Here is a 12,415-nt window from a genome sequence, read left to right on the forward strand (position 1 = left end):
TAAAGATCCTTATATTCAGTCTTTGTGTTTGAGGGATGAGTGGGGTCAGGGATGCAGAAGTCCATGTTCCACCATGCCCACACCGACCCACCGCATCCTCATGCAGAACACCCCTGTGAGATGAGCGCACACACCCGCGCACTGGTTTATCTCTTGACCAGTCTTTACTCCTCTTTACATCTCTTTCTTAACGTCCCTTTACCAGTATTTTAAGACTCCCTTACCACCGCACTCCGAATCGCAGGATTTGTGGCTTAATGAAGCCACGTTTATTTTATTCCGTGACTGATAAAGTAAATGTTATTTTATATGTGATTAATAAAATACATTTGATTTTGTGTGTGATAAAAGAGCTGTGTTCTCCTCTTCTTTTTCCTCCGTTGGTTTAACGCGTCGAGGCGCATCGCTGCCCACTGCAGGACGGCTGAAGAAGTGCATCGACCACGCGGCAACACGCGAGCACAGCCCAGTGGCGCACAGGGAAGAACGATATAAAGGTTTTTTCAAAAGCCCCCCACCCCCCATGTCTCTGGTGTCCACCTACATCCAAGTCCACGTCTGTCCTGACTTCCCCGAAGTTGATAACCAGGTTCTGCAGTAACTCAAAAGGTATAGCTCAGAATTTCAGGCCCGTCAGACCCAGCGTGAGTTAGGCCCGCCCTGGACGGACGAGCCTCTCCGTCACACCAGTCCATGATTAAACCCTTACTGGAGCTTACTAATACGCCCGTGGTGGATACGGAGTTCACAGTGGCTCGCCAGTTCTTAGGTGCGCGAATGAAACATACAGCTCCACCTGACAGAGGTAAATGGACTATGGGAAATGTTCTAAAACACCTCCATCAACCCCTTGAAGCAATGCTGAGCCTGATAACCTGATAACCTGAAACATGCGCTGACTTTTGGTGCAAGCACTGCACTCTGCTGCACTGTGAGAACTCTTTACCCATACTAAAGAACGTTTTCACTGATCATTGACAGTCCATGCTTCATGTTTCTGTTACAATTTAGATTCTAAATAAAATCGTCTATTGTCGCTTAAAGTTGTATTTTTTGTGCATAAAGGAGGTGCATGAAGTGTTTTATTGTTTAAATCCTACTCATTAATATTAGTGGTCCATAAACTTTGCTGCATTTAGCCTGCAGCCCTGCGCTTTGTTGACGTGAGTTAGACATGAGAAGATTGGCGCCGGGTCTGGGCCCCGTCCACACGGGTGAAGACGATCTTTTCCCCTCCGTTTTCCTTTGATGAGTTTCAGGAATATCTCCGTAAAGACGGATTCATTGCAAAAACACATCAAGCTGTAGAAACACTGTAGTACATATTCAAGGCCACTGTATGGCGCTGGTTCTCCACAAAAAAGTGGAGCGCATCAAGCCTCCGCACATCAAACCTGCGCGCTGTATACAAACATACAGTCGAGGAGGAGAAAGCAGTTGTTAAACCTTTTAGATTGAGCAGAAATACTTTTTAATGTACATTTAGTAATTAAATTTACCAAGCTACAAAAGTAATTTAAAGCTACAAAAGTAATACAAATCAAATAAAGAAAAAACTAATTCAACACAACTCTAACGTCGCCCAGCTGGTGGGGGGGCGATGACGTCTTTGTTTGCGTTTCAGGCGTCCACACGAATCCTGACACGAAAACGCATGGGTCCATTTTTATCTTATCCACCCTTGGACCCGATTTCAGAAAAGTGCGTTTTCGAGGACCGAAAACGCCAGTTCCGTCTGGACGGTCGGCCCAAACACATAAGACATGTGTAAGACATGCGTTTTCACCAAAAAATGGGTTCTGTGTGGACGGGGCCTCAGTCTCTCCACCTCAGAGGGATTCCTGCCATTTCTACTAAGTAAAACAGACCCACAAACGTGTGGGTCGATTGATGTTTATTGTTGTTATGTCAGTAGACCTATAACTTAATAAAAAAATACCATTCAAAGTGGTGCAGTTGTGTTATATCTGTTTGTGTAGACATTTATTTGCATTTCAATTCTGATGACTTGGACTGGAGCACTGAGGACTCAATGCCTTATACCCCACGCAAATGTGTTTTTCGCAGGCGGAATCTGGAAGAATCATGAATATTAATGAGGGGATAGCCGGAGATTATCCAATCACGTTGGTTTAAATCCCTGATCCAATCCACAAAGGCTAAAATCTGTGACGTGACCGCAGGGTAGGTAACTGAAATTGTAATGTATATTAAACTAACAAACGCATTTCTCTGATAGGGTTAGGGGTAGGGTTACGGTTAGGGGTAGGGGTAGGGGTAGGGTTAGGGTTAGGAGTCAGCGTGCAAGTTTGCCTGACAGGCTGCCTGTCCAATCCTAGCGCTTGAGGCGGGACTTCCTCCGGATTCTGCCTACGAAAAACACAGTCGCATACCCCACACCTCATCAAACCCAACACGGGACGGCCCTGGTTTAGGGAGGAAACGTGTTCTTTGCTTTGAGCGTCCATTAGGATGATATGATTGCTGTGATCCTGTATGTCAATACAATTCAAATATGGTTGGCTAGTGAGGGCAACAGAAGATGTTAAGTACACACAAAGTCACGTTAAATAAGTAGTGACACGGTAATGAAATGCAGGTATACGTATATAAATGACACTAGTCAGTAACGGTGATGTTCTGGATCCTAATCAAGGTTCATGGTCAGATTTAAGGCCACACTTTACAGTACCATTTCCTGAACAGCGGAGGGCGCCATTTACTTCCTTATGTGATGTCGTTCATGCAGACTGGAATAGATGCCCTGCATCTAAATCTTTACAAAGATACGACAATGGAATTTCCTCCTGAAAGAAAGAAGAATTTGTTCGACTGATACAATCCAAAATATAAATCATTTTAGAAGGGTACGTGATATACCCCTGAAAGGCATTGTGGGTGTGAATTACAAAAAGGAGAGAGCGTTTATCAATAAAAAAAAAAAAAAACGTTTTAGACATTGGCCAGAACGGTTTGGCGATAACAAATTACACAAATGAAATGATCCCAGTGCCTGTATTGGTCGTTTGTTGAACTTATTTGTTAAATTGTAAATAGTTAACACATGTATAGACTAGATAAAGAAACACTAGTATACACACTTGTTGAGTGCTTAGAGCTAAAGGCTTTGTGTGATTGATTACATTAGATTAAAATCAACTGCATTTTGGCTGTCACAGTCAAGGGTTTTCACACACGGATAAATCACTACAACAACTAAATCAACATACCAACATGACAACAACAGGTTTATAGCATCCTTCATTTGGCCACTGACCACAAAAAGGCCTCTGAAAAACGGCAAAAACAAAACATTGTTCATTCTCTGCGGGAGAGAGAGAGAGAGATCCTCCCCCGCCCTGCGACCCCAGAGTGGGAGAGGATCTCTCCCCCCCACGTCTCAGAGCGGGGAGTGCGGGGGCGGCGTGGGGGGGTTGGACGGCGGTTGGATGTCACTGCTGTACCGCTTCCTGACCACCAGGGGGCTGAGCTGGACGGGCGGCTGCCTCCTCATGCTCCTCTTCCGCATGGGTTTGCGGGGCCGCCGCAGCCCGGCCCCCGGCTCCTCCCCGCCGCCCTCCTGCTGGGCGCGGTCGCTGAGCGTGTCCGACGACTCGTCGATGTACGCCAGGTTCTCCCCAAAGAAGTCCAGCAGCTGGCAGTCGGGCGGCGGCGGCGGCGGCGGCGGTGGCGGCGGAGAGGGCGGGGCGGAGGGCGGGGGGGAGGGGCCCAGCGAGGGGGGAGGGGGAGGCGGCGAGGAGGAGGAGTAGTAGGAGGAGGAGGAGGGCCGTCGGGTGGAGACGGGGGACGGCCCCTGGCCCGGATCGTCGGGCCCCGCGACCAGCAGCAGCCCCCGGAGCTCGGCCGCAGAGTCTCCCTCCGGGGAGGGGGGGCGGGCCTGGGAGCCCGGCCACGCCTCCTCGTCCTTCTCCTCCTCCTCCTCCTCCTCCTCCTCGCCGTGGCGGTCCGGCGCCCGGCAGGTCTGGAAGCCCCGGAGCTCCAAGGAGCAGGAGCAGGAGGAGCAGGAGGAGCGGGAGGAGCGCGACCCGGCGTCGGACCGGGTGTCGCAGGAGCCCGGCCCCCCGGGGCCCCCGGGGCCCCCGCGGGGCCGCAGCAGGTCCAGCCTCAGGGACGAGTGCGCCACGGGGAGGGAGAGCGAGCGGGGCGAACGACCGGACCCCCGGGTGCAACCCGAGGCCGAGCCCCGCGCACCCGGGCACCGTGGCCACCTCCACGCCCCCTCCGCCGTGGCCCGGGCCCTTGGCCCCCATGGCCCCCTTGGCCCCGGGGCCCGTCTCCAGCCACACCATGGAGCCGCCCCCCGAGAGGCCCTGCCAGCGGTTGCGCAGGTGCCCGTTCTCGGAGCCGCCGCGCACCAGGTACCCCAGGGTGGCCTGCGCGCCGCGCCGCACCCGCCGCCGCTCGCTGCGCTTCCAGCGGCGGCGCTGCAGCAGGAAGGGGTCGTTGAACTCCAGCGGGTTGGGGATCCGGAAGTCCATGTTCTGGATGTTCTGGTGCCAGTCGGTGGCGTGGGCCCGCAGCTCCTCCATCTTGGGGGGGGGGGAGGGGGGGGAAAAGGGGGAGAGGGGGAGAGGGGGGGAGAGGGAGAGGGGGAGAGAGGGAGAGAGGGAGAGAGGGAGAGAGAGAGAGGGGGAGAGAGGGAGAGAGGGAGAGGGGGAGAGGGGGAGAGGGGGAGAGAGGGAGAGGGGGGGAGAGGGAGAGAGGGAGAGGGGGAGAGGGGGAGAGGGAGAGGGAGAGGGGGAGAGAGGGAGAGGGGGAGAGAGGGAGCGAGGGAGAGGGGGAGAGAGGGAGCGAGGGGGGAGGGGGGAGGGGGGAGGGGGAGGGAGGGAGAGAGTGGGAGAGGGGGAGAGGGGGAGAGGGAGAGGGGGAGAGGGAGAGAGGGAGAGGGAGAGGGGGAGAGGGGGAGAGGGGGAGAGGGGGAGAGGGGGAGAGAGGGGGAGGGGGAGAGGGAGAGGGGGGGAGAGGGAGAGGGAGAGAGGGAGAGGGAGAGGGGGAGAGGGGGAGAGAGGGAGAGGGAGAGGGGGAGAGAGGGAGAGAGGGAGAGGGAGAGAGGGAGAGGGAGAGGGGGAGAGAGGGAGAGGGGGAGAGAGGGAGTGAGGGAGAGGGGGAGGGAGGGAGAGAGTGGGAGATGAGGGGGAGATGGGGGCGGTCAGGATGCGTTGTAGATATATCAAGGCCTGGTATGGGGGGGGGGGGGGGGGGTTGCAGGCGCCCCCACAAACCAGTAGGGGTCGCTAATGCAGCGAAAACCATAAACCGTAAACCATTATACGCCTGCCTCATCTCATCGAATGAACACAGATACTGTACTGTACTGATACTGTTACAGAGAACTCAAAACAAATCACCACTTGGTGCATCGCTTTGCATCGTAGACGACCCCCTCTCTAGGTTAGCCCCATACCGTTCGCATCCTCTTATTGGCCGATCAGCGTGACTAGGTGTTGGCTCTGACACGCCTCCTTTCATTGAGAGTGAACTGAAGGGCCGTTTACAGGGGAGCCTGCAGCCCTGCGCCAAAATTTACGGAAGTTAAGTCTGAGTGCAAATGAGCCGTTCCACACACCCGGGGGCCGTTCTCGGTGGGTGCAAATACCCCTGGCTCGGACCCGAGGACTAGAGTTTTCTAGCTTAGCAGTAAAACATGTAAACGTGCATCATATAACGTCTAAAGCAAAGGGATGAGTCGAAGAAAGCATGACATCCACCCCTTTGACGTCTCACCTCCGCGCGGGTCCTCTTGGACAGAACCCTCAGCCAGTTACCGATCATGGCCAGGATGGAGGCGAAGTAGGCCAGGCCGAACACGATCCACAGCCACACCAGAGGCTTCAGGATGATGTCGCTGTCACGGCCCGAGCCTGCTTAGAGGAGGAAGGTTAACCCTATGAGGCCTGAGCCTGTTTAGAAGAAGAAGGTTAACCCTATGAGGCCTGAGCCTGTTTAGAGTGTGAAGCAGGTTAACCCTATGATGAAGGCCTGAGCCTGTTTAGAGTAGGAAGGTTAACCCTATGAGGCCTGAGCCTGTTTAAAGTAAGAAGGTTAACTATATGAGGCCTGAGCCTGCTTAGAGGAGGAAGGTTAACCATATGAGGCCTGAGCCTGTTTAGAGTGGAAGGTTAACTCTATGTGGCCTGAGCCTGTTTAAAGTAAGAAGGTTAACCCTATGAGGCCTGAGCCTGTTTAGAGTAAGAAGGTTAACCATATGAGGCCTAAGCCTGCTTAGAGGAGGAAGGTTAACCATATGAGGCCTGAGCCTGTTTAGAGTGGAAGGTTAACCCTATGAGGCCTGAGCCTGTTTAGAGTGGAAGGTTAACCCTATGAGGCCTGAGCCTGTTTAGAGGAGGAAGGTTAACCCTATGAGGCCTGAGCCTGTTTAGAGGAGGAAGGTTAACCCTATGAGGCCTGAGCCTGTTTAGAGTGGAAGGTTAACCCTATGAGGCCTGAACCTTTTTTAGGGTTAATAATTGCATTTGGGGGTACTACTAGAATAGGGTAACATGGCTGTATGTTAAAAATACCTTATTATTCTCACACTGTGAGACAGCAAAACATTGTTTTGTATCATGTCGCTTTAAGGCCCCCCTCCCGAGTAGCCCAGTCTGCTGTGATTGTTCAACACGCCCACTGCGATTGGTCGAACACTTTGCCCGTGTGTCAGCAAATTCACACCCCCGAGAAGTTGTGAACATTGCGGGTAGCCGGGAGGCGGGACTTCTGCACTTCAGCACCCATCCTTCCGCTCACTGCACAGTCTGACGTCACACTTTTACGGAAGTTAAGTCTGAGCACAAACAAGCTGTTTGACACACTTATTTAGGGCTGTTCTCGGTGGGCACGAATACTCTTCCTGGCTTATATTATAAAAAAATAACAATCTTAACTGTTGAAAATATGCTGGGCTGACCTTGGTGTTGACGGGGGGGGGGGGGGTGTTGGATCGCGGACGAGCGCTATTGCGGGCGCGATTGTTTACGGGGAGGGGGTTGGATCGCGGACAAGCGCTATTGCAGGCACATACACGCATTTTATCATTGACGCAGACTCCTCGTTCGGGGGGGCCACAGGGGGGTCCGGACTCAGAGTTACGGGGGCACTGGCCCCCCCTGGCCCCCCCCCTAGAACCGCCACTTCCACTCCCCAGTACAACCAGTCAGACCAGTATGGGTCTCGTCTGTACGTAGTCAGCGCGCCGTTCAATCGAGACCCACCTGGAACGAAGTCTCCAAAGCCCACGGTGGTGAGGGTGATGACCACGAAGTAGATGGACTCCAGGAAGGTCCAGCTCTCCACCTCCTGGAAGACCAGCGTGGGCACCACCAGGAAGATCAGGCAGCCAATCAGGATGGAGATCACCGCCGAACTCACGCGGACGATGGTGGGGCTCAGGTTGCGCTTCTGCGATGGGACCGAGAGAACAAAAGGGTTTCTTAGTTAGACGACGGCGGCGCATAGAGCTGTCAACACAACTCAGGGCTCGCTCTGGACTTCAAAGTACACAACGCCTTTTTGCAGGATAGGCGTTGCAGTCGTCACCACAGCAAGGGGTTTCAAATGTCTTTTTTTCTGTATTTTGCAGATTTTTTAATGAATGATTCTGTCTGTTCTAGCGTGTTGCGGTGTCTGCGACCGGATGCCTGGACTCTCCTTATGGTTAACCGGCCAGCACCCCATCATCAATTGAATATGTTTTGCATGTATGTATGTATGTATGTATGTATGTATGTATGTATGTTATGTATGTATGTATGTATGTTATGTATGTATGTCAATCCTGGCACCCACTCCTGACCATCCCTGGAAGGAGGGATCCCCCACTCTGCGTTCCTCCTCAAGTTTTCTCCCTTGCTAATTAAGGGAGGTTTTTCTAGCCCTCTGGGGTTTTTTCTGGCCCTCTAGGGTCAGGTGGGGTCATAAATATATGGCCTGTTAAGCCCTTTGAGACTGTACCGGTGATTAAAGGCTGTACAAAAATACAATTGAATTGAATTACGTTTACTACAGGACAGCAACTCAAAAATAGCATTTGTCTAGAAATTTTAACATCCATCATCTTGTCACGGAAAAAGTTTAAAAGGTACGACCGTATGACTGCTGCAGCAGCGTCCAGTGAGCCCCATGTGTTCCTGGCCACGCATCGACTATTTATAATTATTATTTATTTACTATTTACTACCGATTTATAATTTATATTTTTTATTTCATCTGTTTTGTTTGCCCTGTTTGTTCTGTTTGTCTTTACTTTAGCATTTACTTTAGCGTCTATTTTTGTCTTCATTAGTACTTTGTATTTTTATTGTCTTGTGTATTTTATCCTGTGTTTTCCACAATACAATTGTCATCCATCCATCTGATCTATCTATCCAGTCTCACCAGGAACAGGGTCTCGATCCGGGCCACGGCCTTCCGCAGCACGGTGCCCATGTGGTCGCTGACCCCGGCCAGCAGGATGCCGAACATGGGGATACCCACCAGGGCGTAGCAGACGCAGAACAGCTGGCCGAACCGGGTGCGAGGGGACAGGTTTCCAAAGCCTGCAAACATACACGCCAAAGGGGGAACGTTCAGCTGAATGCTGAAGACTGACCAGTCTGTTCTGTATGTTAAACTGAGTGGAGACCACTGCCACAGTTTGTGGAGACCGCTGCCACAGTTTGTGGAGACCGCTGCCACAGTTTGTGGAGACCGCTGCCACAGTTTGTGGAGACCACTGCCACAGTTTGTGGAGCGGGTAAAACCCCAGCGTTGGGAGTCCACAGGGCGGTACCTGTAAGAGTTAATCAGACTCTTCCTGAGAGCCGGCCCCATGACACCTACCGATGGTGGTGATGATGGTCCCACAGAAAAAGAAAGCATTGACGATGTCCCAGTTGCTGGTGTAGTTCGACAGACTGCTGCTCAAATCCAGGCCTGCATCCACAGCCGACACCATGCCCTGCAGGCACACAAGAGCACAGACACGGTCTGAGCCTCATCTTCACATTATGTTCTTCAAACAACCTTAGAGCTGCACTATGTAACTTCTCTACTGCGGTTATTTTTTTATGGTGTAGGGGAAAATCTCAGCCAATAATAACTGTTGTCTTCAAAGGATAGTTTATAGCTATAACTTTTGCTACAACTAAAGCTAGACTAGAGGTTGCCAATGGGAAAACTTGCATAGTGCAGCTTTAAGGTCTTCATTAACTCAACCCCATTGAGTGGCATCACAAGATGATTTGACGCAGTCATCAATGCCATTTAAATGAAATGATTCAGCCCTTTAAATCCAAAAAAGGGGGGGGGGGGGGCATGGGTGGCATTTCTACATCAAGCCCCCAACCGACGTCTTGTGCTGGATCTGACGTCGGTGAGAAGTCCCCTGGCTGCTCCTTCACCATGGGGACTGTGATTGTTTAATTGACTGACTGGGAAACAGAGCTAAGTGTGCACTCATGACTAATGGTCCAGAGTGCCTGGAAGTAGGGCCTGTGTGTGTGTGTGTGTTTTGTGTTTGTGTGTGTGTGTGTGTGTGTGCCAGTCACCCTGGTGGTGAGTCAAAACACCACTTGTGTACGTTCATATGTGACTGTGACTGATATTAGAGACATTGTACTTCCAAAGAACACACACACACACACACACACACACACACACACACACACACACGCACACACGCACACGCACACACACACGCGCACACGCACACACGCACCATCATGAGCTGGTTGAAGGCCTCGGGGCTGACGCAGTGCGAGTGGTTGCGGAGGAAGTGGTCCCTGACGTCCACCAGGCGGTCGTAGGCCTGGCTCTCCTGGGGCGCCTCCAGCGTGCGGAACACCAGCGCCCCGATCACCAGGTACAGCATGACCCCCACCAGCAGGGCCAACAGCGTGAGGCGTCGCATCCTCGCGTCCCTTCCCTCCCTCCACCCTCCACCACCATAACCCCCACTCCCTTCCTCCTCGCTCCTCTCTCTCCCCCCCTCCTCCTCCGCCGCCGCTGCCCGGGGGTCAAGGGGTCAGGGGCCGCTCTGTGGCGAAGGGGCCCGGCCGTCAGGATGCAGCGCGGGGCCGCAGCAGGCCCTCTGCACAAACAGGGAGTTTGTTTAGAGACGCACGGGTTCAGTTTGTGTTCGTCGTGGCTCCAGGTTGCATCATAGGGTGACCTGGGCGCAGGTGACTCGCGTCCGAGCACGACCTTCCTCCGGCCTCGCTGCACACAGGGGGCCTACGGGAAACGGGTGACAACATTTCGGCAAACATGGGTTCCTTTGGACACCGCTGGCTGCAGTGGGTGAGGTTCACGGGCTCACGATCTTCATCCAGCGAGAACTTCTAACGCGTCAAAGTGCAGTCTGGTGTAAACGCTGAGGTTTGAGATGAGCGCTAATCACGGGACTCCTAATGTAAGACATATTTGTGTTTGTTGATGCTGCACATGTGCACACACCAGTGCATCTTGGATGTTGTCGTTTTCAGCTTTGCCCCGACATGGTGGATCACCATGTCACACCGACCGTGGTTCATCACCAAGTCACACCGACCGTGGTGAATCACCATGCCACACCGACCATGTGCACAATTTCATAACTTGTGGCGGCAACACTAGTGTAGTGTTTAGACCCCTTGGGTTCCCATGACGACCCAAGGGAAAACAACCCCCCCCTCTCTCCCTTTCCCTCCCTCACTCTCTCTCTCTCTCTCTCTCTCTCTCAACACTGCAGGTTACTCCTCTTGTCCTGATGCTTTATGGCCACCAACACTCACACCTTGCCAGAACAAACAGAGCCCTGTCATCGGAAACAAAGCAACGCTTCAAGCAGACAAGCAGGCCATGTACATCTTAATGGATGAAGCCAATAAGCTGCCTCACTTGGCTCCGGCCTCCTTTTTCCTACGGGCCGCAGTGCGTTGAGAGCTGTGACGTATCACACGTATCACGTCTATCGGGGTTCACATCAAGGGGCATTTTGTCATAATAAGCCAGACAGATAGAAGCAAACAGATGAGACACAGGACTGGTTGCCTGGATGCTGACCTGTCCGGGAGCCCGGCCAACAGCGATGCATCTGCCTTCAGACGCGGCCTGTAGCGTTGTCTCATGTTAATCAGGGGCAGGATATGTTTTAAGTCATTTCCTTGGACATTACTTAGAAGCAGCAGTGGTTGCCGCCCAGCCCTCCCCCCCTCCCCCCCCCCCCCTGATAATAAATGGAGGCGTTTCAGCTCGGGGGGGGGGGGGGGGCGGGGGGCGGCTCTGTCCTGTAACGCGTTTCTAAGGAACCTTGACACTTCTGACAGTGTTCTGAGACTTCCCAGCAGACAGAGAGACAGCCTGTTAGGATTTTGGACCAAATTAAGCACAAGGCTCGTGTTGTGTGTATGGACAGTCTCTTTCCCGTCTCAACCACCGCCTCTTCTGAGCTCAAAGGCTTTGCCAAGTTATCATTGGCTAATCCTCCCCCGGGCATATTTTGATATTTTCAGTCCGATAGCGGGCGGAAGGAGGAAAAGCGTAGACGTACAGCGCCGCGTTTGAAGTGCTGTGAGCTAATCTCAACATAAACAGTGTGACACAGGGGAGCAGTCAATCAGAAGGTTGGGCGAGAGAAGGACGGAACCGTTGCACCGAGAGCAAGAATGGAGCAGAACCCACTTGAGAATCTAGTTTTCCTGCACTCACAAAACGGTATACTTTATGCACTCAGGAAATGGCCTGTTTGTATTTTTTTCAAGCTTATTGTTTTAAAACGCTTTTGAGGTATATGTATGTTACTTGTTAGTTTATAGTAGTTGTTGGCCTACTGTAGTTGTTGTAGATGTTGGTCCACATTCAACTATATTACATTTAAAATAATACGTCTGTCATTAGAGTAACATTGCAGTATGCTGCTGATTTGATATGACATTGCACCGGTCTTCTGTGTATTGAATCCCGTCGTAGTGTTGTTACCGTTGTGTTACCGTTGTGCCGGCAGTTTCTCAGGATTCAGACAGATCTACAGCACAATACATACATTCTGCTGGGAGTCGAAGTAAGCCCAGCGCATCAGTCTGTGATGTCAAACTACACGAGGGAACTCTTGTGATTGCAATAGGATTTACCGTAACAGACGGTGTTGATTGTAGTGATAGAACAATACAACACAACTTATCTCTGCCAATAGAAGTGGCAGTATCTCCTGAATGGACTTAAAGCATTGGTTACTAAATGTGCTTTTTGAGAAAGAATGCATCTGATGCTGTCCACAAAATCTTTCGTTCCTGCTGCGCAATCTCAAATATTCTCTCCCTAAAAATAATTCCTAATGTCTGAATGTTGGAAAGAGGCCGCAGCTAAAGTTCAGCTCTTGGGAAAACACAGATATAATAAGCGCTGGGAATAGGCAATATTTGCTGACCCACGTTTTGAC

General features: G+C 51.9%; 1 protein-coding gene across 1 annotated transcript; it reads right to left on the minus strand.

Moving 5' to 3' along the window:
- Positions 1–3,034: 3,034 nt before the first annotated feature.
- kcnk4a (potassium channel, subfamily K, member 4a) lies at positions 3,035–9,907 on the minus strand (the record flags this gene model as incomplete). Its single annotated transcript, XM_084469607.1, has 7 exons — positions 3,035–3,676; positions 3,720–4,550; positions 5,746–5,882; positions 7,233–7,419; positions 8,395–8,555; positions 8,839–8,956; positions 9,716–9,907. The coding sequence occupies 7 exons, from the start codon at positions 9,905–9,907 to the stop codon at positions 3,401–3,403; spliced, it is 1,902 nt and encodes a 633-aa protein (XP_084325733.1). The 3' UTR covers positions 3,035–3,400.
- Positions 9,908–12,415: the final 2,508 nt, after the last annotated feature.

This window comes from Micromesistius poutassou (genome assembly GCF_964030765.1).
Source record: "Micromesistius poutassou genome assembly, chromosome: 6".
Classification (NCBI taxonomy): domain Eukaryota; kingdom Metazoa; phylum Chordata; class Actinopteri; order Gadiformes; family Gadidae; genus Micromesistius; species Micromesistius poutassou.